This window comes from Esox lucius, chromosome 16 (genome assembly GCF_011004845.1).
Source record: "Esox lucius isolate fEsoLuc1 chromosome 16, fEsoLuc1.pri, whole genome shotgun sequence".
NCBI classification, from domain to species: domain Eukaryota; kingdom Metazoa; phylum Chordata; class Actinopteri; order Esociformes; family Esocidae; genus Esox; species Esox lucius.
This window is the reverse complement of record NC_047584.1, coordinates 16,231,460-16,258,779: the sequence shown is the minus strand read 5'-3', so window position 1 is coordinate 16,258,779 and position 27,320 is coordinate 16,231,460. Positions and strand designations below refer to the sequence as shown.

The 27,320-nt window shown below is 43.2% G+C and overlaps 1 protein-coding gene across 26 annotated transcripts in view; it reads right to left on the bottom strand.

The window, feature by feature from the left end:
- The window catches only part of zmp:0000001200 (dedicator of cytokinesis protein 9), a 78,754-nt gene that overhangs the window by 19,852 nt on the left and 31,582 nt on the right, over positions 1-27,320 (bottom strand). For all 26 annotated transcript variants that reach the window (XM_034286925.1, XM_034286935.1, XM_010894912.5 and 23 more), the window contains exons 2-21: positions 24,442-24,558; positions 18,039-18,128; positions 15,695-15,777; positions 15,056-15,125; positions 11,829-11,924; positions 11,490-11,624; positions 8,416-8,590; positions 6,244-6,296; positions 5,488-5,562; positions 5,253-5,393; positions 4,215-4,427; positions 3,874-3,996; positions 3,082-3,164; positions 2,427-2,549; positions 1,983-2,062; positions 1,698-1,885; positions 1,375-1,440; positions 1,190-1,282; positions 949-1,072; positions 244-362 (exon numbers count right to left, since the gene is read on the bottom strand). In XM_034286925.1, the coding sequence (XP_034142816.1) occupies positions 244-362; positions 949-1,072; positions 1,190-1,282; positions 1,375-1,440; positions 1,698-1,885; positions 1,983-2,062; positions 2,427-2,549; positions 3,082-3,164; positions 3,874-3,996; positions 4,215-4,427; positions 5,253-5,393; positions 5,488-5,562; positions 6,244-6,296; positions 8,416-8,590; positions 11,490-11,624; positions 11,829-11,924; positions 15,056-15,125; positions 15,695-15,777; positions 18,039-18,128; positions 24,442-24,558 (2,247 nt within the window). The remainder of the gene's footprint in view (positions 1-243; positions 363-948; positions 1,073-1,189; positions 1,283-1,374; positions 1,441-1,697; positions 1,886-1,982; positions 2,063-2,426; positions 2,550-3,081; positions 3,165-3,873; positions 3,997-4,214; positions 4,428-5,252; positions 5,394-5,487; positions 5,563-6,243; positions 6,297-8,415; positions 8,591-11,489; positions 11,625-11,828; positions 11,925-15,055; positions 15,126-15,694; positions 15,778-18,038; positions 18,129-24,441; positions 24,559-27,320) is intronic.

The following is a 27,320-nucleotide window of genomic DNA, read 5'->3' as shown; positions in this document are numbered from 1 at the left end:
ATCTCTAATTCACAGACCGTGCACTAGACACAAAGTCTGTGGCTCCCAGAAGGCATTCCTCCTCTACTTTCTTTCAAGACCACTTGCAAGTCAGATTTGACTAATATAAAATTACCGGGTGGTTTTCAATCCAGTTCCTTTAAACCCATTATGTTTTTTTCAGATTTGTGGTGATGAAGTGGGGAAAAATTGTGTTTGTGTTGTGTTTTTTCTGTCTCTGTGTGTTTGTGTGGAGAACCATACCTTGCTGACCCCTTCCTGACAGCTGAGGTAGCCAGCGGCCAGGTTGGCAGCCACAGGGATGTGGCTCTCGTTCATGATCACTCGGCCGTCTTTCAGTAGAGGGAGCCAAGCATAACCCACTGGGGACAGACGGGACAGGATTGTCAGCAACCTCACAGAAATAATCACACCCAACGGTGACTCAGCATAGGCAAAAATCAGCTAACATTATACTGGGGAGACCAATCAGCAAACAGAACAGGGGGGTATATAATTCCTTTGGATGGCTTGAGACCTGTTCTATAACAATGTATTGAGGAGCTTTTGGATCCGTACTGTATGGGTCTGTATTCTAAGTCTGGGTCTATTACATATGGGTCTGTGTTCTAGGTCTGGGTCTATAACATATGGGTCTGTGTTCTAGGTCTGGGTCTATAACATATGGGTCTGTGTTCTAGGTCTGGATCTATAAAATATGGGTCTGTATTCTAGGTCTGGGTCTATAACATATGGGTCTGTATTCTAGGTCTGGGTCTATAACATATGGGTCTGTATTCTAGGTCTATAACATATGGGTCTGTATTCTAGGTCTATAACATATGGGTCTGTATTCTAGGTCTATAACATATGGGTCTGTATTCTAGGTCTGGGTCTATAACATATGGGTCTGTATTCTAGGTCTGGGTCTATAACATATGGGTCTGTATTCTAGGTCTGGGTGTGTACCTTGTGTCTCCACCATGTCTCTCTTCTTGGTGCTGGCCTTGCTGTTGCTGTCACAGCTGATGTGATAGAAGGTAAACAGCAGATGGTGTTTCTCATTGAGCTGGGTGGGCAGCTCCATCTTAAACTGTGTGACAGGAATCAAAACACACACCCTCAGGGTCAGCACATAGACATGCAGCCCTGTATCCTCTGTCCATTAATCAAGCCTAGCCGTCAGGATTGGCCTGTTCCAACAACTTACCTCGTCATAAAACTCTGGGCTGTGCTGGTGATGTAATACTGCAGCAAAGGCAGTTTTGGTAAACAGGGGACCTCCTGGTCGACCATAGATGCACTGTGGGTAATAATAAGTGTGTTTACTCCCTGAGCGAAGGCTGTTCCTCCACTACCACACTGTGGGCTCTGCAAAGATGAGACCGAGCTTACTTTGAGCGAGACAGCATCCTCCTCGTCAGAGTCCTTGAACTCGATGCAGACAGCTATGTTTCGAGCCTGAGGGCAAAGCACACAGAACACAGCCAACCAAGTTGGAGATGCTAACATGTTTCGGCTGTAGAGTTTTGAGCAGAGTTTCCCTCAGATACAGAAGGCATGATGACGAGTACCTTTGCACTACTATGTGTTCATTTTAACGACGTAGCGCCAGAATAGACAGGTTTAGCAATGTACAGATTTGTAACTGTGCTATAAATGTACACTCATACATTGAATTATACTGCAAAATGTCAAGTCAACGTTCGAGACTATACCTTTGTGAAGGATTTTTGGCTGTCGTATTTCAGGTGCTTCGGATATACATAGAGGTGATTGTTGTAGGTGGTGAAGGGCTGGGAGCACTTGGCTATGTAGGGAACAAACTCCTCCACTTCAAAGAAGATTTTGGTCTTCTCACTGCTCTCAAAAGTCTTCACAGGAATGTAGGACGAGGTAACACAATCTACAAAGACAGGAGGAAATAAAAAGCAGACAGATAGAAGACCAATATGATGGGAAGCTTTCATGTTCCCAATGGGTGTTGGCTTTGGAGGGCTTACTTGTCAAATCAGGGGCAACATTGTCAATGGTAACGTCTAGGTTTCCTAAGATTACAGGGAGCTTGGCCATCTTCTCTGGCCTAAAGAGGAGAAGCAAAAATAAACAGCGGTTAATGCCTTTGTTATCATCTACCTAGGAGGACATGATGGAAAACAGGCAAAATGCCTGGAAAGGACCATGTGAACAGTCAAACTGAAGAGAAGAACCAAATATTTGTAAAGGTGAGAAAACATCTGCGGCACAGGCTTTCATTGTCAAAGGGAATCTCTCAATCTAGTCTATTTAGCCAAGAGCGCTGTATTTGGGACTCAGCTTCCCTGTGGTTTTACCACTTAAATCATTCAGACTAAGCATGATTCAATTCAATATTATCCATATGGTAAGATGTGCTTCTAGAATAAACCATAGTTAGCACAGACAGCAGTTGAAGTTAAATTACTTACTTTCTGAAGTCAGCCAGCAGTTTGAACATGTCATCACTGGACAGCTTGTTGCTGTCCTGTCTATAGATGGCAGAGAATCTAGCACTTTTGTCCAGTGTCCCCGATGCATCTTTGAATAGAGGCCTGGGAGGAAAAGCAGACAAATAAAAACAGCTATGGTTAGCAGTGGTTCACTTTACAAAGCTCTGCTGATGTTCCTGTCAGGGTTTTTCCACCAGTCTAATCTAGGCCTTCAGCGCTCTCACACTTCCTGCATGAGCTGATCGCTAACAGGAGCGGAGTACGCAGTATTTCCCTTTGGAAAGTCACACCGTATCCTGTGACACCTTTCTTCTCTTTCCAGGCACCATGGATACTGGGTGCTTGTTTCTACAACTCATTGATGTGTAATATTTTTACCAGTGTCAGAAAAGACAAAAAACAGACCGGAAATTATTGTGCCTGGGAATAATCTTGGTGCTACTATTGCATTTTATTTGTTCCTTTCAAGTGATGCCATATGTAGCAAACGCTATTTAAGCATTTAGCAGATTTTTTTTTTTAAATGAAAAGAGTTTCTCAAATAATGTATTGATATCATGTAGGGTAATGCGTTTGGACATGGGCTTATACAACAGAAACATCAGTTCGGGTTAGATCAGTCCCCAGACGGTACCTGGCAGCCCATGCAAACGGCATCCTGTAATGACCCAACCGGCTGCAGGCCATCTTGGCATTTTTCAGGACCTTCTGTGCCACCTGGTGGGAAAGATCAAAAGAGTGAGTGGTAGCCATAGAGATGGATGGATGAGATGGATGAGAACACCACATGGATGAATTCCGGTTTTGGCAGAAGCGTCGCCATTAAAGGCTTTAACCGGGAGCAGTCAACTGGATCAAATTCAGCCATGACATGTCAGAACATGGTCAGGACGGATCAGCCACTGAATAACACCACCGCGCACCAAACATTCTGGAGATTTCTTTAACGGGGCTGCCCATGCGTCTGCAGATGCCTTGACGGTAACAGTATAGCAACGTTTCTTCTACCCATCTCCGTTTCAGAGCCACGCTGGTCAAACAACACAGACAGGGCTGATGGTCAGCATTTCAGCCTCTCAGCATATCCTACTGAGTTCGGTCTGAGGCTTGCCAATCTCTGTGCATGCACGCCCAACACACACATGTGCACTCACACCAACACCCTGAAAATAGTCCCTAATGCATTTTAGATTTTCTCTCTTGAATCCAATTACTGCTCATTTTACCCTCTTAAGAGATCATGACCAGATTTGTACAGCCAAAACCAATGCTTGTGTAGTGTTATTGTACAGGCCAGCACTCATGACATGAACCATTTTATCGTTTATCATGTGGACTAATCTAAGGGAATTTGCTGAGCATGGGGGAATTTAGTATTTTAGCAATTTAGTATTTTTCTGATAGCGAGGACTGGTACAAAGCATACTTTGGTTGAGTCTGAGCTCTTCATGTAGGGTTCAGCGCAGTGGGTGATTCCTCCCTGGAGGACCTTCTCAATGCGAGCTACCAGGAAGATATCCGGGTGGGGACATGTTACAGAGAACACTCCCTGTGGAGAGAGAAACAGCGTGAGGGAAACCTCACAATCTAAATGGTCCGTTAACATTTTTAGGGGTTCAACAGTTTACTCAGGGTAAAACTGAGACCTAAATCATGAGTGGCATTGTCGTAATCATTTTAATCATTGTTAAAATAATTTTTATTATTGTTATAATCATTCTGAGATTAACTTGTGAAAACATTTTGTAGAGATTCATATCTCGTCACCTGTCTGGGGTACTGCATCGCCCCTTCAGGCAGACCGTGGACCCCCCTCTGGGCCCCCAGCACAGCCTCCCCGCCCCCGTTCATATACTGGCTGTTGGGATTGGCCACCAGCTGCCTGACGGACGGGTGGTTCAGGTCCACATGAAAGTCGGATGAGATCTTCCTACTGTTCTGGATGTCAAACAGTGACAGGGTCACATAGAAGGGCTCTACCTGGAAATGGAGTTACGAAAGGATCTTAGTCTGTAACGGACTCAATAAACAGTGCCGTAGATAGGACACTTAACTACTACTATGTAACAGAGAGAACAATGCAGTAGTGACAATATGTTCATGCAGTCTGTATCTCTGTCATTTGGTCCATGTCCCTGTCAGTTGGTCTGTATTTTGGTCTTTGACAGGTTGTCTGTATCTGTCAGATGGTCTCTGTTTCTGTCTCTGAGAGGTTGTCTGTATCTCTGTCAGTTGGTCTGTATTTCTGTCTGACAGGTTGTCTGGATCTCTGTCAGGTGGTCTGTATTTCTGTCTGACAGGTTGTCTGTATCTCTGTCAGGTGGTCTGTATCTCTGTCAGGTAGTCTGTATCTCTGTGTCAGCTGGTCTGTATCTCTGTCAGGTGGTCTGTATCTCTGTCAGGTGGTCTGTATCTCTGTCAGGTGGTCTGTATCTCTGTCAGGTGGTCTGTATCTCTGTCTGACAGGTTGTCTGAATCTCTGTCAGGTGGTCTGTTTTCTGTGTCAGGAGGTCTGTATCTCTGTCAAGTGGTCTGTTTTCTGTGTCTGGTGGTCAGTGTCGGTCAGGTGGTCTGTGTGTCTGTCAGTTGGTCTGTATTTCTGTCTGAGAGGCTGTCTGTATCTCTGTCAGTTTGTCTGTATTTTTGCCCAACAGCTAGTCTCTTTGTCCTTGTCAGGTGGTCTGTGTATCTGTCTGTAAAGTGGTCTGTTTAACTCTCTCTGAGAATGAACCATTCTCCAGAACACATGGCACATTACAATGACTGTAAAAATTCTACATGGAATCAGAGGGAGAACTGGCATACATTTGTTGTTGGTCCCTCTTCGTTCTCTGCTACACAGCTTTGCAGGTTGAAGGCCAGATCATTGCAATTGACCAAAATGCGCTTGCCAAACTTCTCCTCAAACGGCTTTATTTCCGGTTCGATACCTGAGAAGTCAAGTTTCTGGAGAGTGGAAAATAGTAACATTTTTAATGAAATCCTCATTTGCAGTTGCAGGATGGTCAAATGTCTTTCTGAAAACTTTGAAGTTACTAACCTGTGTGTCAGGGTCCAAGGTGAACAGCTTCAATCTGGTTTCATTTCTCATTTTAGATTCAATATCTCTTGCACTCTGAGGACAAGATTATTATTATTATTTAATGAAAACCCAGACCACAACCTTCCTTATGCTTAATAAGGAAGGTCAAGCAAAACATTCAGATTGAACTGCTTTCATAATTTGAATGTTTCTCTTCCTTTGTGAGCATCTACAGTTGAGGTTCCCCATTATTTGCTGAGCAGACTCAATGGTAAAGACAGGTGGTGCCGCCAATATCACCACAAATCAAGAACTTTGCCAGACGTTTGCTTTGCTGACTAACTGCTACCATCCGTTTTCATGCACATTTGGCTAATGTATAAGGCGACCGCTCCTCAGGGCTAACATATGGACATGTGCTTCTAGGAGCCAGTCATATGTCCACCTCACAGCACAGGCTGTTACTGGAAACCCAACCGTTAAAGTCTGTCCAAGCACTGAGTGCTTCGGCAAATGGCCATGGAAATCTCATACTGTAGATTCCCGCTATGGGAAAGTAACATGTTGGTTGCTCTCCTGTCTTGGTCGCTTTTCAAACAGCTGCATTTTGTCTTACTAGTTCAGAAATAATGTTGAAAAAAGCATACGTCTCTAAACACAATTAATGAGCTAAGTAAAACCATGCATTTGGGACGGACGATCCTCTGGAACTCTTCTTACCACCTCCCACCATTTGAGAGTGACTATATTGTGCCTCAGGTGAATAGGGCCTACCTGAAAGCTGTCCATGCTCCCCAACGAACTATCTGCTTTTCCCAGCTCATCATCTGCAACAGAAAAGTCACGCATTGGAAACAGAGTGAAAAAGTCCACTTTATTATTAGTTACAACATTACTACACATAATCTTTAAATCGCACACACGCAGCACATAAGTAAACAGTAACTTAGACTGACAGAGAAACCGAGCAGTCCTGGGATCAGACCCTAGAGCCCCTGTGGCTGTTACAGGTTTGTTTTCTCTCTAGGAGAGCGTGATTAATAAAAGCAGTGGGGTTATGGAGATTATCTGGGTTCTTTGTGCAGACGCACTCATGGCTCTTTCCTCATGTTCAGGCCTCAGATCAGACCGGAGGCGAGTATTAAAAACCTGGGTGGTCCCATAGTAGCAACCCCATTACCAAAGACAAGGAGAACTAATGTCTGGGGGATGTCGCTGTAAACACGGAATCCACAGTGTCACGTGTTCTGTGCTACATAACGCTGCATTCACACAGGCAAGCCCCTCCACTATCTCTTCCCAGAGCTTTTTCAGACTGGTCAAGACCAGTCAGTGGAAAACAAGATCAGACTTATGCTGCCACTGTTAACGCAGCAAGCTCAAAGGTGTTTTGTAAAGTAATCTGAGCCAACGGCACAGTGAGTTGCCTGGTTAACCAGTGTCCTCGGCCTTCCCGAATTATACGCTACGGATGCGAACGTTCGATTCTTCCCTGCGTGGAGTATGCATCTGACATCTAAATGTTTTGGCTTTTGACTTTGATACTTGGATTAGTTTTGAGAAAATTAAATTGTGGTGACATTCTTTCGTGCAATACCCATCATTTTGACGTCACCTAAACAACATTGCACCAGAGGGCTATGCACAGTTCCAAAAAACAAAACAGAGGTTGGGAAACACTGTATTAAACAGAGGAATGACTTCATGGAACTCTCAGTCACTCCAGATAGCGAAGGCCAGCAGCAAAAACAGATAAAACAGCACGTACTAGTGAGGGAACTGTGGAGAGGAACAGACATTCTCAGATTGTGTTATTCACTTCATCTGTCAGTGGTCATAATTCTATGGCGGATTGGTGTACAATTAATACTCTCGTTATCATGGCACCTGTCAGAGGGTGGGATATATTAGGCAGCAAGTGAACATTCTATCCTCAAAGCAGGAAAAATAGGCAAGGGTAAAGTTCTGAGGGACTTTGACCATGGCCAAATTGTGATGGCTAGACGACTGGGTCAGAGCATCTCCAAAACAACAGCCCTAGTGGGTTGTTCTCAGTCTGCAGGGGTCAATACCTATTAAAAGTGGTCCAAGGAAGGAAAAGCGGCAAACCAGTGACTGGGTCATGGGCGGCCAAGACACATTGATGCACGTGGGGAGCTAAAGGCTGGCCCGTGTTGTTCAAATTGCTGAAAAAGTTAATGCTGGTACTGGTAGAAAGGTGTCAGAACACATAGTGCATCGCAGTTTGTTGCGTATGGGGCTGTGTAGCCGCAGACCAGTCAGGGTGCCCATGCTGACCCCTTTCCATTGCCAAATGCACCGACATGACCGTCAGTACTGGACCAAAGAGCAATGGAAGAAGGTGGCCTGGTCTGGTAAATCACGTTTTCTTTTACATCACGTGTGTGTCGCTTACCTATAGAACACATGGCAACAGGATGCACTATGAAAAGAAGGCAAGCTGGCGAATGCAGTGTGATGCTTTGGGCAATGTTCTGCTGGGAAGCCTTGGGTCCTGCCATTCATGTGAATGTTACTTTGACAGGTACCACCTACCTAAGCACTGCTGCAGACCATTTCATGGCAACAGTCCCTTTCAGCAGGATAATGAGGTTCAACTTCAGAATGAGTTACTTTGGATAATGGGGTCCTAATAAAATACATCTTAGAGGGTGTCGACCTTATTTACACTTCGACCCAGTCTGACAGTCCAGAAGTCAACCCTGAGACATTTTCTTTGTATTAAACATTGAAAAGCAAGTTCTCTTGGGATTTCTCCTTGACTTTGTTGGAAGAAGGGTAGATACTGTTTTAAACGAATTCACACCGAAATCAAAAGCCTTTCTTTTGCTCAGCTCTTAACTCCATTCAAGTGAACCCTGAAAACCCATTCAAGCATGCACGCAGACAGACAGAAACACACACGCCCGCACACTCCTGACCCACCATCATGGATGTCGCCATTTCTCTTCTCCTGCATTGCGATCTCAAAACTGCTGTGCAGTATCTTGTTGAGTGTGTTAATCCAGTCCTCCATCTCTCCCTCACTGTCAGCAGCCAGCAGGTAGGTGCTCTTGTCCTGCATCTTCAACTCAAAGGCAAAGCGCCGCACCTTGTTGTTCTGCAGCCACAGACGGGAGAGGACAAGACATAGAACATCATGTTTAGGAGATGCTACAGCACAGGAGAAGATGTTTAGGAATAGTTACGACATATTGGAGGGGTCAACTTCAACGAGAAGCATGTTCTCCAGAAAAAGCAATGCCGTACCATCACAAAAAAACAAAAAAAAAACAGCATGACTTGAGTTGACGTTTTCAAAAGATAACAATTTGTGCAGGTCAAGTGAGCGTTGACTTTCTTATAGTCAAAAAAAACAAATGCCCAACAGTGAATCAAACAGGTCCAAAGAGAACGTTCTGATCCACCATCCAAAGTTAACATCCGAAATGTTGCCAGAAGGCGGTTGCCGCTTAGATTAACGATTCGTTTCATGGCTCTTTGAACAAAATATTACTGAAAACAACACTCCCTTGATTTTGAAAAAAAAAAACAACAGAACCGTCTGTCTCATTTCGTTTGCTTATTTACTAAAAGAAAAGAAAACTTGGGAGAGCAAATGGTATGTGTACATATTGACAACGATTGAATCATCAACCAAAAACCCTATATTTACCAAAGCTTCAAGGAATTTTTCATGGTTATAGAGAGACATAAGGGAAGAAAAATACATTACTGTAATAAAAGTGTCCAGGGTGCTAGGATGAAAGTATTTCCATATGCGTAGCTTAGCATAGTGCAGCCAGGACTGGAGCTGAGCTCTTATAAAGGGACCAAATCTGCTGAAGGGGGGTTAGACAGCAGCGCTGAAGTTGATCTTTGAGCCCCAATCAGCCAAGAGCTGTGTGATGTCAGTGTCTCAGGTGGGCCTCGGAATGTCTAAATTACACATAGCCCACCTCCTAATGCTGGCGATTCCATCAGCCACCATAAACTAACCAGTGTGGCTGAATAACATTGCGCCGCCATTCTCTGCATCTTCTGAACTCAAACGGCTATTTGCCAGGCAGGGAATTCTGAGAAAACAATAGTCCCCAAAACCCTGCCTTATCATTTCTATAAGCATCACAGACTGAGTTAGCCATAAGTGGGAGGTCGAGTGCAGCCCCACCTAACATTTGGCTGTTTGTCAGTTACCATGGTTATTATTGCAATAATGCTGAGTATTTCAGCCTGCGGACAGGGAGGTGAAAGGGAGGTTGAGTTATTAGCTCAAGGCCATTACAGTAAACATTAGATACGGGGGTGTTTGGGACAAGACCAGTGTCTTCGTCATGTGACAAATAGCCATGGTTATTAGGGAGGGGAAGACTTCATTTCGGATAAACAGTTGTAAAATGTTTCTACTTTGGTGAATAGATAATCACCCTACTGGGCTACATTTAATGATGTTGCTCCACCCTTGACCCCACCCTTGACCCCACCCTTGACTCCACCCTTGACTCCACCCTTGACTCCACCCTTGCAACTGCATGAACTCAGAATGCAAATGGGACAAGTGTGCAGGTAGCGATGTGTTCATCACGCAAAGCCCTGGGCAACGGGACATCACACACAGTGGAGAGGAGGACCATGGACCCCTCCCCCGGGTTCTCTCATCACAGAAACCGTGAGGAGTGCTGGGACGAGAGGAGTGATTGTGAGGGGGCTGAAAGGGAGATGCTAGACGCATTGGTTCAGGAGATTGAGGCCAACCCACAGGGTTCCCCAGGACACCAGAACTCAGGTCAGATCCCCCCGGAGGAGGTCCCAGTGAGAGACAGGCTCACAAGGTGGAAGAACTGTTACGTAAGGTGGAAGGCTCGGTATGTTTGTGCACACGCAAGCACGTTTGTGGAAGTATTCCTGTGTGTGTGTTGGCCTATCATAAAAGAGCAGGGTGAAGCGTGCTGAAGCAGCGGGGGAGCATGAAGTCACGCCATATGTCAATAATTGCAGAGTTAATCAAGAGCAGATCTCCTTGCAAGACCAGTTGAGGTTTATAATTAACGCCATTATCTTGGCCGTGTAATGACAAACTTCAACTAAATGAAAAACAGACCGGTCCAGTGCGGAGGGGATGGCAGACCTTCACAACTGACTGGAAACCAAACCTTTCACTTTATTTAATGACAGAAGCAGCCATCGGTCTGAACTTGGAAGGAAATAACGATAAACTGTAACCAATGTTAGGGGCCTTTGGCAGAGGCTCTAAAAGAACAGACAATCACAAACCTGTTTTAAGTACGAAGATGGTATGGTGTTTGTGAAGGGGTTGAGAATACCACGAGAGGGCAGGGACAGCACATACTGTACGCTCAAGTGTCTTCCCCACCTCCCGCTCCCCTCAATACAAAGTACACACTCACCTCCACTCCCTCCATCTCAGGGGACCCTCCATCTCCTCTGGCCCAATAAAATCCCCTTCCGTGGGCCTGGAGTCTGGAGAGCTCCGAACTCCACTCTGATCACGCCTTTTTTTTTTTTTTTTCTTCAAGTATCTGTTTCATGTCAGCCGAATGCTTAGTCGGTAAAAACAAGACCTTTTCCATCCATTTGTGTGTTGAAGACATAATATTGATGCTTCCAGTGCATCTTGGGACTGGGAGAGATAGGCCTGCTAGCCCCAGCATGTGGAATTGATCGCTAGCCGGCTGCGAAGTGCATGGTAGTATGACATCTGCGTTCACCACGCTTCAGTCAGCAGTAAGTAATGAGGGAGGAAGAGACTAGAGAGCTCTGGTTTCAGCCCATTGATGTGGGGAAGGGTCCTATGCTATATCCAGTCTCAGTGATCCCCTGGCGCTAGCTTTAACTTACATTGAGGTTCACTGATCATCTAGCATTGTAAAATAGCACGTGGGTAAATACAGTTTAGGAGGTTGGTGTTGGTAGTGAAACTGGTCTGGCTGAATGACCCCACAGAATGTAATATGAGGATGTGCGGAGTGGACATCGCCACACACAGTCCACTAAATTACCTGAACAACGCCCATACAGGAGTCCAGGAAGATGGTTCCTTTGGGTTCTTTGGAGATCTTTTCATCCTTGTAGAAGTTCAGGTTGTAAGAACCATCCCCCAACTGTGTTAGGTGGAAATACCTCCTCTTGAAAGACTGGATAGGGGAGAAGAACGATAAAAAATGTAATGTATATTATCAGAAAACCACAAGCAAGATGTATGTACATTCAAGTATCGGCATCAACAACCTTTCGTCATTGAAGATACTGACAACAGATTTTATCATGACATCTGGTACACTGTGTCACGAACTTCCTCAGGGACAGCCAGTGACACCCTCTTCGATAGGATGACTCACCCTCATGGTGACACTGATGGCACTGTTCATGTTGCCTTTGTACAGCCAGCCATGCTTGGTGATCCCCCCCTTCTGGGAACCTAGGGAGGCTGTGTCCTGGAGGACACATGGATCAGACAAACTAAATACCATGAAGAGTACAGACAAATAAACAGACTTGCACGACCACAAAACTATACAGTGCCCGCCCTATGCCAAAACCTTGCCTAACCGTCAAGGGACTCTGTGGTTTAGGTAACGTTACAAAAACAGTAGAAAAGAGGACGAGCTGAGGGAAACCTCATTTTGACAGAGGCCTGACAGCTAGCTCATTCAACAAACCCCCACTCTGAACCCAAATAAACAGCAATGTTACATGGCTTCTTCACTGAGACCTGACCGTATTCCAGTTTCCAGGTAAATACTGCGAAACTGTGCAATCCCTCAGAACACAGCATGTGAGATGAAACACATGGCTACCTTCCTCAAATTCATGAAGCCTTCCAGAGGCATAACGACCTGTGTAAATAAATCGAATTAGAGGAGTAATGATGGAAGAGGAGAGGAGGCACCGGTGTTTTAGCCGTGACCCTGGTCTCCGTCAGGTCCTCCTGACCTGAACAGGATGCCCGGAATGTTTAAGCCACTTGTCCTTGACAGACTACAGTGGTAAAACCCATTGTTTCAGATGCTGAACGTAACGAATGGGATTTCAAGATGACACTATGAGATAATGACATGATTCCATTCCCTGCTCCAATAAAACTGATTTTCAAGTGTTGGCAGAGTGACCATTTCGTCATATCGTCGCTTCATCTGAGGAGGGGCCTGGAAACGTTCAGGGCCTGCTTCCAGTAATCATCCTTTTATAATCAATTACACATTTTACCAGAGGTTGTGCTATTGTCTTTAGATAACCAGACAACCAGGGTTCCTGTGGGTGTGAGTGAGTGAGACAGAGTGGATTTCTTTGGGGATTTCAGACTTCCTCATAGCCATCATCAGCTTGTGCTAGCCCTACTTCCCTGCGTGAGACACAGTGTCGAGGGGACCGGAGAGAGTTGTATTAATGCCGTTGTCGGGAAACGCCATATCAGAGAGGTGAGGTGATGAGTGAACCAGACAGGCTGCCTGATGGAAAAAATAACTGTCAGATATAACGTTTACCGAGAGGGTAATTGGTCAGGCCCTGACCTCCGATGACCTGGCCTAGTCTCTCGGCTCAAGAATCCACTGGCCTCAATAATAAATGTGAGCCAGATCCATCCAACGCTTATATATAAGCTTTAAAGCCTTTGGCATGGAGAGGACACGGGGGCATTGTATTACAGAACTTGGAGATGACAATGAAGAAGAATGTGAAAGAAGCAGACATTAACACGCCCCTAGCAGTTGAATAGCAGGTAGTATAACCTGTGTGCCATCAACAGGCTGAGACTGCCTCGTATCATGCACTGGAGAGCACTGCTCCCTTTAATGGTTCTATTGGCGCAGTGATTCAGCCTTCCTTCTAGGTCGGCTTGAATGCAGGTGGCCACATACCCTCTCTAGTGTGCACTAGAGACTCCAATTAATTATCCAACCATCCCAAAGCCAACGGACCTTGGTTTTCACCGTTCACAGAACAGAATTATACATCTCTGCGGTTCAAAGAACATAGGTTTTTTTGCTAACGCCTCATGATTGTATAATCAGGCAGTCATGATGTTCGACAAATCGAGCCCACAAAAACAAGAGCCAAACCCATGGGGCCATGAGAAGTCAGGAGCCGTGAACACATTAACTTCTGCATGGGAAGCAGAGCGGAGAACCAGCCGAGACCATTTGAAACGTGGCCAGCCAACCAAAGTTCAGCGGCTAATTGCCATTTATACCGTACATGAAAATGTGATATTTAGACATAACAATGCTTTCATCATTTGCCAAACATTAACAAACTGGGATTGAAGCAGGAAAGCCAAAATCAGTTCCATATCTGTATAAATAACTCAAATGATCTGGTGATTGCGAGGCTCAGAAGGGGAGTTGTTCTAGGACGGCATTCTAAGAGACATCAGATATTCTGTCAGTGCAGAAAGATGCAGTAGAGCATGGAAACATTGTTAATTTGTCTGTCTATCTGGTGCCTGGAGGTATTAAGCTATAGTAATGTAGAGTAAAAGACTGTCAGTTGATTCAAGAGAGGGAAGACAAACATTGTCTTGTCTACCCTCCCGTGAATCAACCGACAATTTCCAGAGTGGGTTATGAAAAAAATACACATATATTGTACTGTGCAAGTCTTATGCACCTGAAAGTCAAACTAAGGTCATTTATTTGGGTAGAAAGGGGTTAAATTAAATGACAAAATATATATATAAATACATGAACATATTACATATTAAGACTTTAGTTTTTACTTCGGCTTTCAGGTGCGTAAGATTTTGCACAGTACTGTGTATTTATATATAGAGCCAGCCTTGCAGACCATTCGATCTACTGATAAAAAATCTAGAATTGTTTGTGAAGCAAATGTTAAAACATTATAATTTTATCAACATTTATTTAGATTTTATGGTTGCATAGTATACAATCTAAGTAATTAGGCCCAATTTGTTACATTCATGAAGTACTGTTGTGTGATGCCTTCAAACCAAGTTAATGATTCAGACTACACCTTTCTGTATATTTCATATTTATCTTTACTCTTTTTCAACAAAGATGGCAAAATGTTTTATAGACTAGACCTTCTGGAGTGACATCCTCGTCTAAGGAGAATCTTTTGGAACTTACTTAAACATCTTGCAATTATTAATTCATACAAATTATGTGATATTGTTACATACTTTTTCTCATTACTTGAAAAGGGTTTCTGGTGTACAGGATGCATTCTTCTACAATGTCTTTCATTAGGAGCAATTTGGAAGAATCCAACCTTGAGGTCCCACTGTGGGGGTGCCCTCAATAACACACTGGCATGACTGACAATAAAGAGAGGGGGCCATGCCACAATGGTTAGGTGTGCCTGGTTATGTATGTTCTCATGTCTAATCACTGTCCTTAGTGGTAAAATGTCTGGACATGTTGGCACTGGCCTGGAAGTGGCTTTAGAAGAATATGGAGAACGAGAGCAACATAACTGGGGAACTTGGTAGATTGACAGAGAAATATGTATCATTAAGTGAAATGGAGCAGTTTGAGAGTGGAAGGAATACTGCATAAGAGGCATAGCCAAGTTATTCTAACTATCCTCTAGGATATTCACCAACCTCATCTTTATCGACATCTTCATCCACCTCGAAAACATGGACAGCAAGTTTGTCTGGTCTGGAAACTTTGCTGGAAAACACAAGGATGTGGATTTAGTATTAACTGGTCTTATATATGACAGGTCATTGATTGATGCAAGAAACAAAAGCCCAATAAAACCATCAAAACTATTTAATCCAGGAAAACATGTGAAATTCCTGTTGTCTAATTTTATTGTTCCAAATTTCCAAGTCTCAAGGTTGGTGGAGTTTCATTTGTTAAAATTCCACCATGACGTCACTTTGGGCAGAAGGTGGAACTGATGACAGTCTCAAAACCAAGGGTGGTTTCCACCCTGGCTCTCTCCAAGAATAACCTGAGAGTGGTGTTGAAACAGGAAGTCTCTATTGTTATTGTCGGTAAACCTAAAACCTGCATTTCCTTGAAGGTATCCATACCACAATCTCAGAATTAGCAACTAAAGCTGATTGAAGATTACTAACAGCATGACACTGAAAGTTGTGTGCCCGCTTCAGTGCTAAATCTGCACTATAAGATTAGCTTTTCTAACTAGCTCAGGAGGAAGTCAAAACCTGGTTATGCATTAATAACATTGCGCTACCCGTCAAGATATTGCACTGACTAAGCAACAAGCTTACTTTGGAAGCTGACGAAAGTCTCCCGAGTAGTCCTCATACTTGTAATTGACGACATGCCAATCAGAGTTGTAGGTCTTGATGCACTGGAATAAAACCAATAATCAAATGGTTTATGTGTAATCTGGGACATACATTCAATGTTATGACAAGTCCGAAGAAATCATAAACATTCATACAAACACACAAAAACAAATCACTGTTAAGCAATAACATGACTTTGGATTGTCATAAACATTTAACAGGTTGCATAAGCCCTATATGAGGTTTCTTTTATAAAAATCAATTGGTTACTGAAACAACCCTTGATTCTGGGAATCCTTTGCTCCCTGTCCAATCAGATTAGTCCATCTGTAGGAAGGAAGTGGAAGGGATCAAAGGAGATGCTCATCATGAGCAGAAATTAAAGCCATACTCAGGAACAGGAACTAAATGGAAACTTCCAAGAGCACTTTCCAATCAGCCAACGAAACAACCTGATGACAACTTACAATTAAAAATAGCAGCAGCAACACGAACACAGTGACTTCGTCTCCCTCTCATTGCACATGGATTATTATCAACTTAAAATAATTCACCTAACTGCTTTTCGGACATAATATTGAGATGGAAATTGTAGAGCTCGTAGTAGAACGCTGTCTACGGCATAAAGGAAGTCGGAATTATAAGTCATATCAGGCCATCCCAGTTTAAGGAGGCTGAAGGCCTCAGAAGCCCCGAAAACAAAAGGCAGCTCCACAGTTCCTCCAGGCCAGGCACGTTGAAGGCGTGTGCGTATGGCACTTCACCCCAGGCTTTAAGGATCATCACGTAGGCGTTCAAGTAACTCGGTCCAAACTTCCGGGGAGTACTCCTCTCAATCTAGCGGAGACATCTGTTCACTGTTAAAGCTCTTAGATTGATGTGAGCATCCATTACGGTATTCATACAGAGAGGCGTGTAGTTTACTAGAAATCTGGCTTGACAGGGGAGACCTGCTCCTGATGAGAAGCAATGCGGTCAAGCTATATAGGAATGGAAAGCAGAGAGGCCTATAAGTCAACAGCTGTCCTGCTGATATCGGTGTTGTTTTTTTTTTTACTGTAGACATTTAGACAGGACACTCTAAACTCTGATCTGATGGGGCAGCTGCTGATTTCCTCTGGCTTACGGGCAGCTGAATGTCAGTCCAGCGTTGGTCATTTTAAGAGTTTGGTGGTTCAGTTGAAGTTGAATTATACTGACATTATATTTGAGACTTGTCCAGAGTGAGCGGCGGTGCTAGGTGGGACAACAAAGCAGCTTAGTCATAAACCTCTTTCAAGTCATACTGTTAGAAAGAAGAGAAATCCGAATAGTAGTCATTTACATTTTATAAAGGCACAGAGGCAGTGTCATGGGGATTTGCAGTATCGATTTGCATACCGACATAGCACAATTCATTTAAATCTCCAACAAAGGAAAAACATGCATCCCTGTAAATATTTAATACCCAATGTTTCTACTCTGACTGATTCATTTTACCAGTCTGTTTTATTAGCATGACTGGACAGCGACGGCCTCTGACTGAACGCAAGGTCATTCTGTAGGTGGTACGGAAATAAAAAGTATTTGTGGGAAGCCATGATCCGTTTCATCAAAGGAGTATCCACCTAAGTCGAGACGCCTGCTTTACATTCTTGTTGCTGTCTGTGACAGCGGTTAAATTATAATAATAAAAAAAAAAACAGACTACTCCAAGCACACTACAACACAAAAGTAGTTAGAAACTGATTAACAAAGAATAGGTTTTAAGAAAATGATTGATCAATAACTTCCTTGGAGCTGTTGTGGGGTCTGTTATGTCTTTGTCAATAAACACACAGGGCTCTGAGAAGATGGACACCAGAAGCATCGAGAGGAATCATTCATTTACTTTGGAACATGATTCAGTTCATCAGCTATTTGTTCTCCTGGTCTGAATACAGTTGATGTTATTGAACAGAATGAAAATACTCCTGTCGACTGGCTGGCTTCCAGAAACTGACCATCATCCCTACTCCTGCCGGTACAGAACAATAAAACACTACTGGTGTCCAAAGTATGCTCTAGGTGAAATGGAAGCTGGGTTTGGCTGACCATAAACAGTGGGGAAATCATGAAAGACCCAATTGTGTGTACGTTCTGGTGTCTTTACATATCTATCGATCTTGTGCTTTATGTACAATAAATGCCAGGCCAGAAGCAGAACCAAGACTGACACTAATATCTGTGCCTACTGTAACTTCACAAGCAAGGAATGACGCAATTCAATGCCAATGCCTAACTGTCCATAAAGCCCTGTTCTCAGGTTCATTCCTGCTGGTTTATTGCACTACTGGGATCATACCTCTTGGACAAACAGACTCTGCGCCTCTTTCTCTGCATTCTCAGGCACTGTGGGGTAGAGAGTTCTTCCTTGGCGTCTCTGAGTCGCAATCTGTGGATGGAAAACAGTTTTATTTAGCCAATTAAAAATGCAGGCTCTGGTTAGATTATGAGACTGAATAAGTACAAAGTGATGCTCTGAAAGTGAACTCAAAAACATAAATCACCACAGATTAAGAAGAGAAAAGTATACAAGACATCCATGAAAAATGACATGATGGATTCCTGACGTCCTATTTTCTCAGTCCTACAGTATGTGGTCTCAGCTGGACATGGTTTCACTGAATGCTCCTGCAAATATTATTCCATGCTAGAGATTGGTCTCAGGTCTGTGGGGGGGTTCAGTAGGGCAGTGGAGGAGGAAGGATCAGGAAGGGATGCTCCCCTTGTCCTCATTGTTGAACTCCAGACAGGGCCAGGATATTGTTGAGAGACACACCTTGGCTCTCAGCCACCTAGTAGACCCATGGGAATCCCACTCTCCACGAGGAGCTGGATCCTGTGTCTATGCCCCCACGACCCTCTGCCCTCTCTTTCTGTAGGATGGTGGTGGTTAGGAAAGTATGCAACACAGATCTAGGATGAAAATATATTAACATCATACCCCCCAAATGAGTCCTGTGTAGCTTAGTTGATACAGCGTGTTGCTTGAAACGCCAGAGATATAGGTTTGACTCACCATATTTAGTTTCAGAAGAAAACTAAATATGAATATGGATTAATTCACTACTTTAAGTTAATTTGGACAAAGGCATGCTTAATAAAAACAAATATAAGTAAGAACTCTGAAGTATTTTAGTCTGTCAATATTCACAGAATCTCTTTTCAAGCCTACTCCTAATACTTCACAGAACAAATTCAGTCAGTTACACTTTGTTTTCAGTAAAGCCCAATCTTAACTGAGAGATACAATTCATTTGGTGAATGAATTATGGTTTGAGTTGTAGATACAAGAAATATCTTCATAAGTGGGAGGATTCATGAAATAAATATTGAGTGAGTTCCCTTCTGTTGTTCTTCATTCTTAATAAGACATTTTCATCTCATTTAGGAGTGTAGCCTAGTTTTAAGCTCCCCTTTGAGACTGGTCTGACATGCTTCACTTAGAGGTTCCCCTGATAACAACCATACAAGATAGTTTTTTGTAACCCCATCTTGCCTAGCTGTTCACCCCATGGAAATGCCTTTAGCATAGATCTTTCAACTTTAAATCTTTAGAGGGGAAACGGAACATAAACACCACGAAAGAGCACAAGGCAGATTTCAGTAACCCCACATGGGTGAAGGAGAAAAAGAAAACTAAGCCTACAGCCAAATAAACAAACCTCAGCTTCCCCACTTGACCCACATCCTTTTAAAGCCAAACTGGACATCATGCAAAAGGTCAACCATGTCAGTGGGTCTGTGGTACCTGACTTCCAGTACAACATATTTAGATCTTGCAACAGGACACAAGTGAGGTAAGCAATTCAAGACAGCAGTTAACGCTCCTTGCAACCTAACTAATCAGTCTGCTTTAGTCATTATCTCTAAACTCCGGAAGACACAGAAACAGGATTTTTACAGACGAGCCGGGGAAAGAAGCTCTCTGATTAAGCACAATCAGGTCAGCAAGGACATCACTTCCTTCTCTCTATACCACAAACAAAGGATGGAATACAGAACACCCGGCTCCCAAACTCTCTACAGAAAAGATTTTCTCCTCATACTTGACCAGAGAGCTAGCAGGATTGCAGCACTGCAGGTCATTGTCAGGATACTTCCCAAGAGAACAATGGAGGTGATGAGATACACTTGTTAAATGACGGAAGCTGTTACAGGTTTACTGATAATCAGTAACCGTGGTGGCTGGGTGCCCGACCTGTGATTGGTTTAAAAATCCCTGATGCCCTTCGATTGTATCAGATACATAACAGATGGCGCTAAAGAGGAAGTTGACGTCCAATTAAATAATAGTAAATCCAACACGGACACCATGCTGAATGCAGTGTAGATGAACTTGTAAAACAACACGTTATAAATAAAGCAGACGGTCCCTGATAAACCAGTCATAGGCATTAAACAAGCATCAAATGACAGACAACAGACTAAATCATACACTCTTAAAATTGATGTGTTAAAAATTAACACAAAATATGTGTAAAAGGATTTGTAACACATTTTGTGTTACTACAGACACATGATGTGTAAATGTTGTTTACACAATTACTGTGTTAAACACGTTTAGTCGTATATGCTTATATAAAAGGCACATAATCTGTTGCAAATACTCAACGGGCGATGTCAACTTGAAAGATTGGATTTATGTATCAGGTTGCAAATGTGAAAAAAGCATTTTAACTCGCTGGGGGGAAACAGCTGTTGTGACGACGCAAATTATCTTGCTGCGCCTGCGCAGTGGCGTTCTTTTCCAACTGACGCCGCGCCGACCTAACAAGCCATCAGAAACGCGTCACGTATGCCTCAGGTGAGTGAATCTAATTAAACGTGTAAAATAATACATATTTCCCCACCTAGCATGAGAAATAGTTGTGTTAAATGTCCAGGAAACATAATTTGTTTGTTTTAACCTTTTTTATGCCGTTTTCATGTTCCGTAGCCGACTACGTGTTTTGTGTAGCATTAACGTTAGCACTAACGTCTCACGCTTTGCCAAGCTGTTTAGGGATTTATTGATTTAAGACTTAAAGGTTAATATACATCATGGCAGCTTAAGTTTGAACTCCTAACAGTATTTTACCAAAAACGATGCAGTGGTTAAAAGGACGTTGTGGCTAATAGTTTTGTGTGGTTTAAAAAGCGCGCCACTTTGTGCTAACGTTAGCTAACTTACCTTGCTTGTCACTGACTATTTCAAATTTAACTTCTTGATAGCTCCTACACTTAACGTTTACATTTTCTCATTATTAAATTATTACTTTTGTATGATTACAGCATTATAATGTGGTGTTATTATATCTTTAATCTAGGTAATGGAAGACGAGGGGCAAGATGAGAGTTTTCTTATTTTGGAAATGGTTTCAGACTTTGTTCTATTTGAAGTCTATTTTACAGTACCTAACAGATATGAGTTGATAACAGATATTAATTGATGTACGTTTTCATTTTCAAAGTGTTTGATTAATGTTTTATATCATTAATGTTATTTAAAGTGTTTGATGAATGTTTTATATCATTAATGTTAAGAAATGCTTTTTTTATCAACAGTATTTTTTACAGAATGAATTCCATGTTAAAACCAGAAAAAAAGCAGAATAAACAGTATGTAAACAGTATTTGATGTTTCCGTGTGATTTCATGATAACTGTACATATTGTATTCTGATCTAGCTTTTTTAATACTATTTTATAATAAATATTTTATAATAAATAAATAAATAAATCTATAACACACAGTTGTGTTAGATGTATACAAAAATAACACATTAATGTGTTAACTAAAGTAACACATTTGTGTGTGTGTGTTCACAACACATTCTGTGTTGTATTTAACACAACATGTGTTGTCCCTGAGCACACTCAGAACATGTGTTGAAAATGACACATGTTGTGTTGTTTTCAACACATTTGTTTTAAGAGTGTAGCTAACAAGTTGGCGTGTTCGGCGTTACCCTTTAGCGACTGATTCAGGCCATTTTAAAGAGCTTGCATAATGAGGGATTATCAAAAGCCATTGACACCAAGCCGTTAGCGGATGCATTCCGGACTAATTAGAACATAAACATGTGGCCACTATTTGGCATTTCCCCCACTACTCAGTGTGTCAGCAACCGCCTGTGTTCAGTGACTGACGTACAGTATTACCTTGGAAAAATGCCTTCTCTGCTGCCTGCCATCAATACAATACTAAGCTCCTATTTGTGGACCCGGAGGTCTCTCCTCCATTTCCTCTACCCAGCACCAGGTTTCCTGCTGAGAGATGGTAATCTTTCCACAATTTAAGCAGCAGAAACAAACAGGCATGTAAGCTCGAGGAGGCCAGAGGGAGTCAGGAAGTGGACAAGAGGAAGCACTGGGGATATGAGGCTGTGTGGAGAATAGTGGAGCTCTCCACTGAAAAGACTCACCAGAGTTAAATTTGCACCCCAGCTCCGAGCCACTGGTACATCATCTGTCACAAGAACTGGCGTGGTGTTGTGGGGTCAATAACTCTTTGCATTCTACTACGGAGGACTCTACGACATCTAAATCGCCATTACACTTCTCCTCAGGTTTCCCTCGTGTCATTTTTTTCTCCTCATGGTTTACTTCAACCATCGTGACCACAATGACGTGGTTCCAATAGGGAAGGAAAGTGTCTGGACATTCCCGGGAGTTAATCCAGTCACAACCCCCGATCTGCAGGCTTTATAGCCAGTGTGAAAGCAGGAAAGCGGGGTCCCTTCTCATCCCATTCCCTTCCTTTTCCAGTAATCCCAGACAAATTCCCTAAGAAGCAAAACGTGGAGGAACTAAAATCTGAGCGCCAGCTGATCAAATCCAGCCAGAGATAATGTAAACACTGTCTCATAATTATTCATCTAAACAGTTAAATCCCTGTTCTCCCAAAGATATAATTTGATAACAACCCTGAATGAGAGGCCCAGAGGGTGTAGAGAGAGGACAACAGGGTAGAGAAACCTGACAGCGGTTACAGAGCTGAGGCAGGAGCAACAAAAGGATTTCCACACCATCCAGAAAGAGGCTACAGACTACCCTGTCTGGACTGTATTAATATGTTGCCATCACTTTATAGTTGTCAGTGGCTGGGTGTTTAATAGCATGAGACATTCCCCCTTTTACTGCCTATAACAGGGAGTGCCCACAACTGAAAGGTCCTGACATACAACCGGATAAAACCGCTTGTGAGAAGAAGTGCTCAGAGTCAAGTAACCTCAACAGATGTGGGGCTCAGTCACGGTGTCTTCAGATAATTCTTTTTTTCTCTAGAAAACTCATCACCTGTCGCTCCCCTCACAACGCGCTGCTTGTAGTGTCACCAGGAGTCACAGGCCAAGGCCAGAGTTGTGAGTTACGCTGGAGTGTCATAAGAGAGCAGTACACACGTCTGGCCAACGGCTCCTTTCTGTCACTGAGCTGAGCGCTCCAGCTGTCTGGCCTTGACATGCACCCAGCCGGCCCAGTCAGCCCTGCTACCCTGGCCAGCCCTCACGACGCAATACTCCCCTCCCCTCCATTTGTCTTTGAGCTCTCTGCCAACTCGGTAGGGAGTTTTTACAGTACAGTGTCTTGATTGCACAGGACAAAACATATTACACGGGCATTAATCATAATGCAAAAGGGACAGAACCTAGGAAGTACGGGTAATGTAGTATTATTAATAGCATAACGAATTGAGAAAGATTACTAGAAAGCTTGTGGGTTTCAGAAGTAAGTAAGAGCGAGTCAGTGTTCTTTTTCCTGGCAAATCAACCATTAGGAAAAAAAAAAATGCTGAAGACTATCAAAGAAATCAAAAACTTCTTGAAATGCACATTCTTCAACATACAGTATATCCAAAGGAAAAAGTGTGGAAAAACCATTACGGCTTGTGAAACAAAGAGCCTCACGACAGGCAAAAGAAAAGAAGGGGGGGGGGGATGAAAATATCAGCTGGATCGTGAGACAGTGAATAAGGGTCAGGTTTTACGGATAAGTGTCATGCCGGCTGCTGTTAAGAGCATCTTCCAATGTGTTCTTGCTTCCTAAAGGGCTTCTGCCAGGCCAGAGCTCCATATCATAGTTTCCACCATGGGAGTTACTGGTGTCATATGGTGATGGAACATCTGAGGGTTACTGGGGGCTGCATCCTGCTGAATGAGGAAAGAGATAACCTCTTACTGTAACACAACAGCAGAGACCAAATGAACCAAGAAAACCCATCGGCTCTGACCCAGGCTTTCACAGTGAAAAGCAGGGGTATCAACAGAAAGGAAAGCCTTTGACAGAGGAACAGTCTTGCTGCCAATATCCAGTTCCATTTCATTCCAAATACGCCCAGTTGGGTTGAGGTCTGAGGGCAGAGCAAGCGGCTCAAGTCACCAGAACCAGGAATCTTCAGACCAGGTTATGTCCATCTGTCCCATCCCTAACTGCTATGGGATTCACAGCCAGTAGGAGCCATCCATTATGTTAAGCTGGGTGGTGTATCATATAAACTGACCACTGATACTGGATCCATGATAACCATCTTTACCTCACAAGACAAATATATTATTATTCTACCTCACCCAAGCCTTGAGTGTTCGGTCCCGATGGAACCCTAATCCAGTGAATACACTGGTGACCTAGTGAGAACTACGGATATAGGAAATGGAGTGTCACCTGGGAAACCACAGTCTTTGAGCCTTACTGTACGGAGAGGTCAGAAGGACAGAGGTGACTCACCTGGAAGTCCTCCAAGGGGAACTGTAGCATGTCTCGGAGGGCATCGCTGAGGATCTGGGTCTTCCTCTGGACCAGCACACTCTCATAGTCCAGCGGCTCGATGACTTTGGGCTTCACCTGGAGAACACAGGCTCTGTTAATATACAGACAGAGTATCCACACAGACTGTCCATTATCAAGCAGGGAGACTAAACTTTTTTAACAGAACCATTGTGAAAGTGAAGGAAAGAGGTTCATAGGAGCTGTGACAAAGAGACTCAGTCAAACCCAGGGGAGACTAAAAGTGGAATCTATGTTGGATGTGGAAAGTAAAGGCTTTATTTCCCCTATGAGGGAAATGCTACGTTGTAACACCAGTGTAGCGCTCTACAGGGCCGAACAGTCTAATCTGAGAGGACAGCCTCACAATGTACTCCTGTCGTAACAATGTCACTTTGTCATTGTGAAGGAGTCCATCACTTCATCATTAGACATTCCTATCAAGAGAAACACTGCTGTGAAAAACAAGGATATTTGAAGACTCAATTTGAATGCACAACAGATGGACACAGTCAAGTCCAACAGGAAGTAGGAAACTTGAGGTTAGAATATGTAGCGGCTGGGACCATATCCACACATGCTCTGTGTTAGCCCTGCCATGACGTCCCTAAGAGTATACATACATCTGCCTGTACTAGCACAATCATGGGAGGGAAGGATGATAATGACATCATCTCACTCCGGCAGAACTCGGTCCCGTCACCATTAGGAGTTACGTTGTCTAATGTACAGAGAATGCAGTTGATACATAACAAGAATTGATCTATTAATTAACGTATGATTGATATGATTATATCAATGATTGATATATAGTTAATGTATAAAATATATAGTTAAATTAAAAGAACATTTACACGCGAATAAAACTGTCATTCAGGGTATTTGGAAACGAGAATTTTGCCAAATAGTTGACCACATCAACCTGATGTCATATGCAGATAAGAATTTTCAATGTTTAATATCAGTGGGAATTGTTTGTAGCTTTTTTGTTGGTCTCACGTTAATGTTTCTGCTCGGACAAGTTGTACCACTAGAGGCAGTTGAATTCCTACAAGCTGCTACTGAACACATTCACTAGGCTCAAAGACAACGTCCACTGAACGGCATGAATTCACAGACACTGAGAAATCATTCAGTATGGTAATGTTGAATTCACGATATCCTTCATCATTCTAATGTAAACTACAAGACAGTTCAAGCCGTTCTTCACTGTGGCGATAGAGACACAAGCCACCAATGTAAACTCTGTACAGCTCCAGTAGATAATGGCTACAACTTGAAACATTTGGCCTGTGTGTGTGTGTGTGTGTGTGTGTGTTTATCTCAGAGAGAGATAGCAAGGTGTGAAGTGAAGCGTATCGCAAGCCAGCTCTTGGGGTTGAACACCAGTACAGATTGCATTTCACTACCACATCTGGGACTGATAATAATAATAGTGACGATCTCAGATGGACGGTCTTGGAAACAGACCAGTTCAGAGATATTGTTTGCTGCCATGCTAATAAAAAATGTCAGCACCTCACAGGTTAGACTGGAGAGTTCCTTGTGCAGGCCGTGGCAGCGACACGGCCGTGCGGGGTGCCTTTCTGTCAGCAACCAGCCTGAGGGGCATTGTCCGGCATCCTTCAGAGCTACCACAACTGCTCATATGCAAGCATGAAAACATACAGGCGTTTTGAGGACGCATTCACACATTTTGAAACACTGAAACAGGGGTTGGAATGACAGCTAACCGTCACCCTCTCAACTCAGGCTCAGGACGTGGCCATCCTGTCAGCTGATATCTCCACACTGGTATGATCAAAGAGCCATGTGTAATGAAGACAGCCACTGTCTGTGTAACTGGAGTTACACAACATCATGACAACATCATGACAACAGACACAGATGTCCGCCACCCAGGTATTAACCTGTTCATGTCCGGTTTCTTAGAAAACACATTGAAAATGACCATTATATTTCTTCTATGGGGGTACACTACTGTTAAAGCATGAGACAACCGATAGTGTAGGGAAGTCTTTAAATAATGACTTTGCCCAGACACCCAGTGACAGCTTTTACAATAGTAAGTTAATCAACAGCTAACAGTAGCCAACAAGAATCTCCAATCACTATAAAAAAAAAAACTAAAAAACATTACAGGTAGAAGGTCATTCAGTTTAGTAAAGGTAGTGGCAATACATGTAACTGTGACTGGACATTTCTGACAAATCCAAGTGAGATGGCATGTACTAATCCCATTAGGCTGGTCTTCTACCTCCTCCTGCTGAGGAATTCCTGAACCTACACAATGTCCCACCCACGCTCCCCAGTGTCAGCCTTCCTTCCAGCATCCACATCAGCACTGAGGTTTTCCATATGCCCATGTCAGGGAACAGACTTGCCGATTCAGCCAAACCACGCAGTAGGCGGTGGATAAGAAAATATATATTGACTGACTGCAGCCCAGTGATTCTCACTCCCCCAATTCACAGCAATTAGCCACAATGTAGTCCACTGACAACCCTGATCCTCCTACTACAGCCTTGGAGATAAAAGCACTTGTCATCATCCTTTCCTGGACAAATTGCCAAGTAAAATCCCCATTGGGGTCATGCACAGACTTCCCACAGACCACAGGTAGTAAGTCTTAGTCAGTCACAAAAGCGTTAAAGTGCATTTGAATTGAGACAGACTGAAGGTATTGGCCTTTTGATATGATAGGCCGTTCAACCATGTGATGAAATGTGAGGCACCAAAGCCCTAAACTTATAAAACAATCAGTCTAAATGAGACAAACATAATTAAACAGTCACATTTGTAAAACAGACATTTGCACAACTCCTTTGAAAATAGTTGGT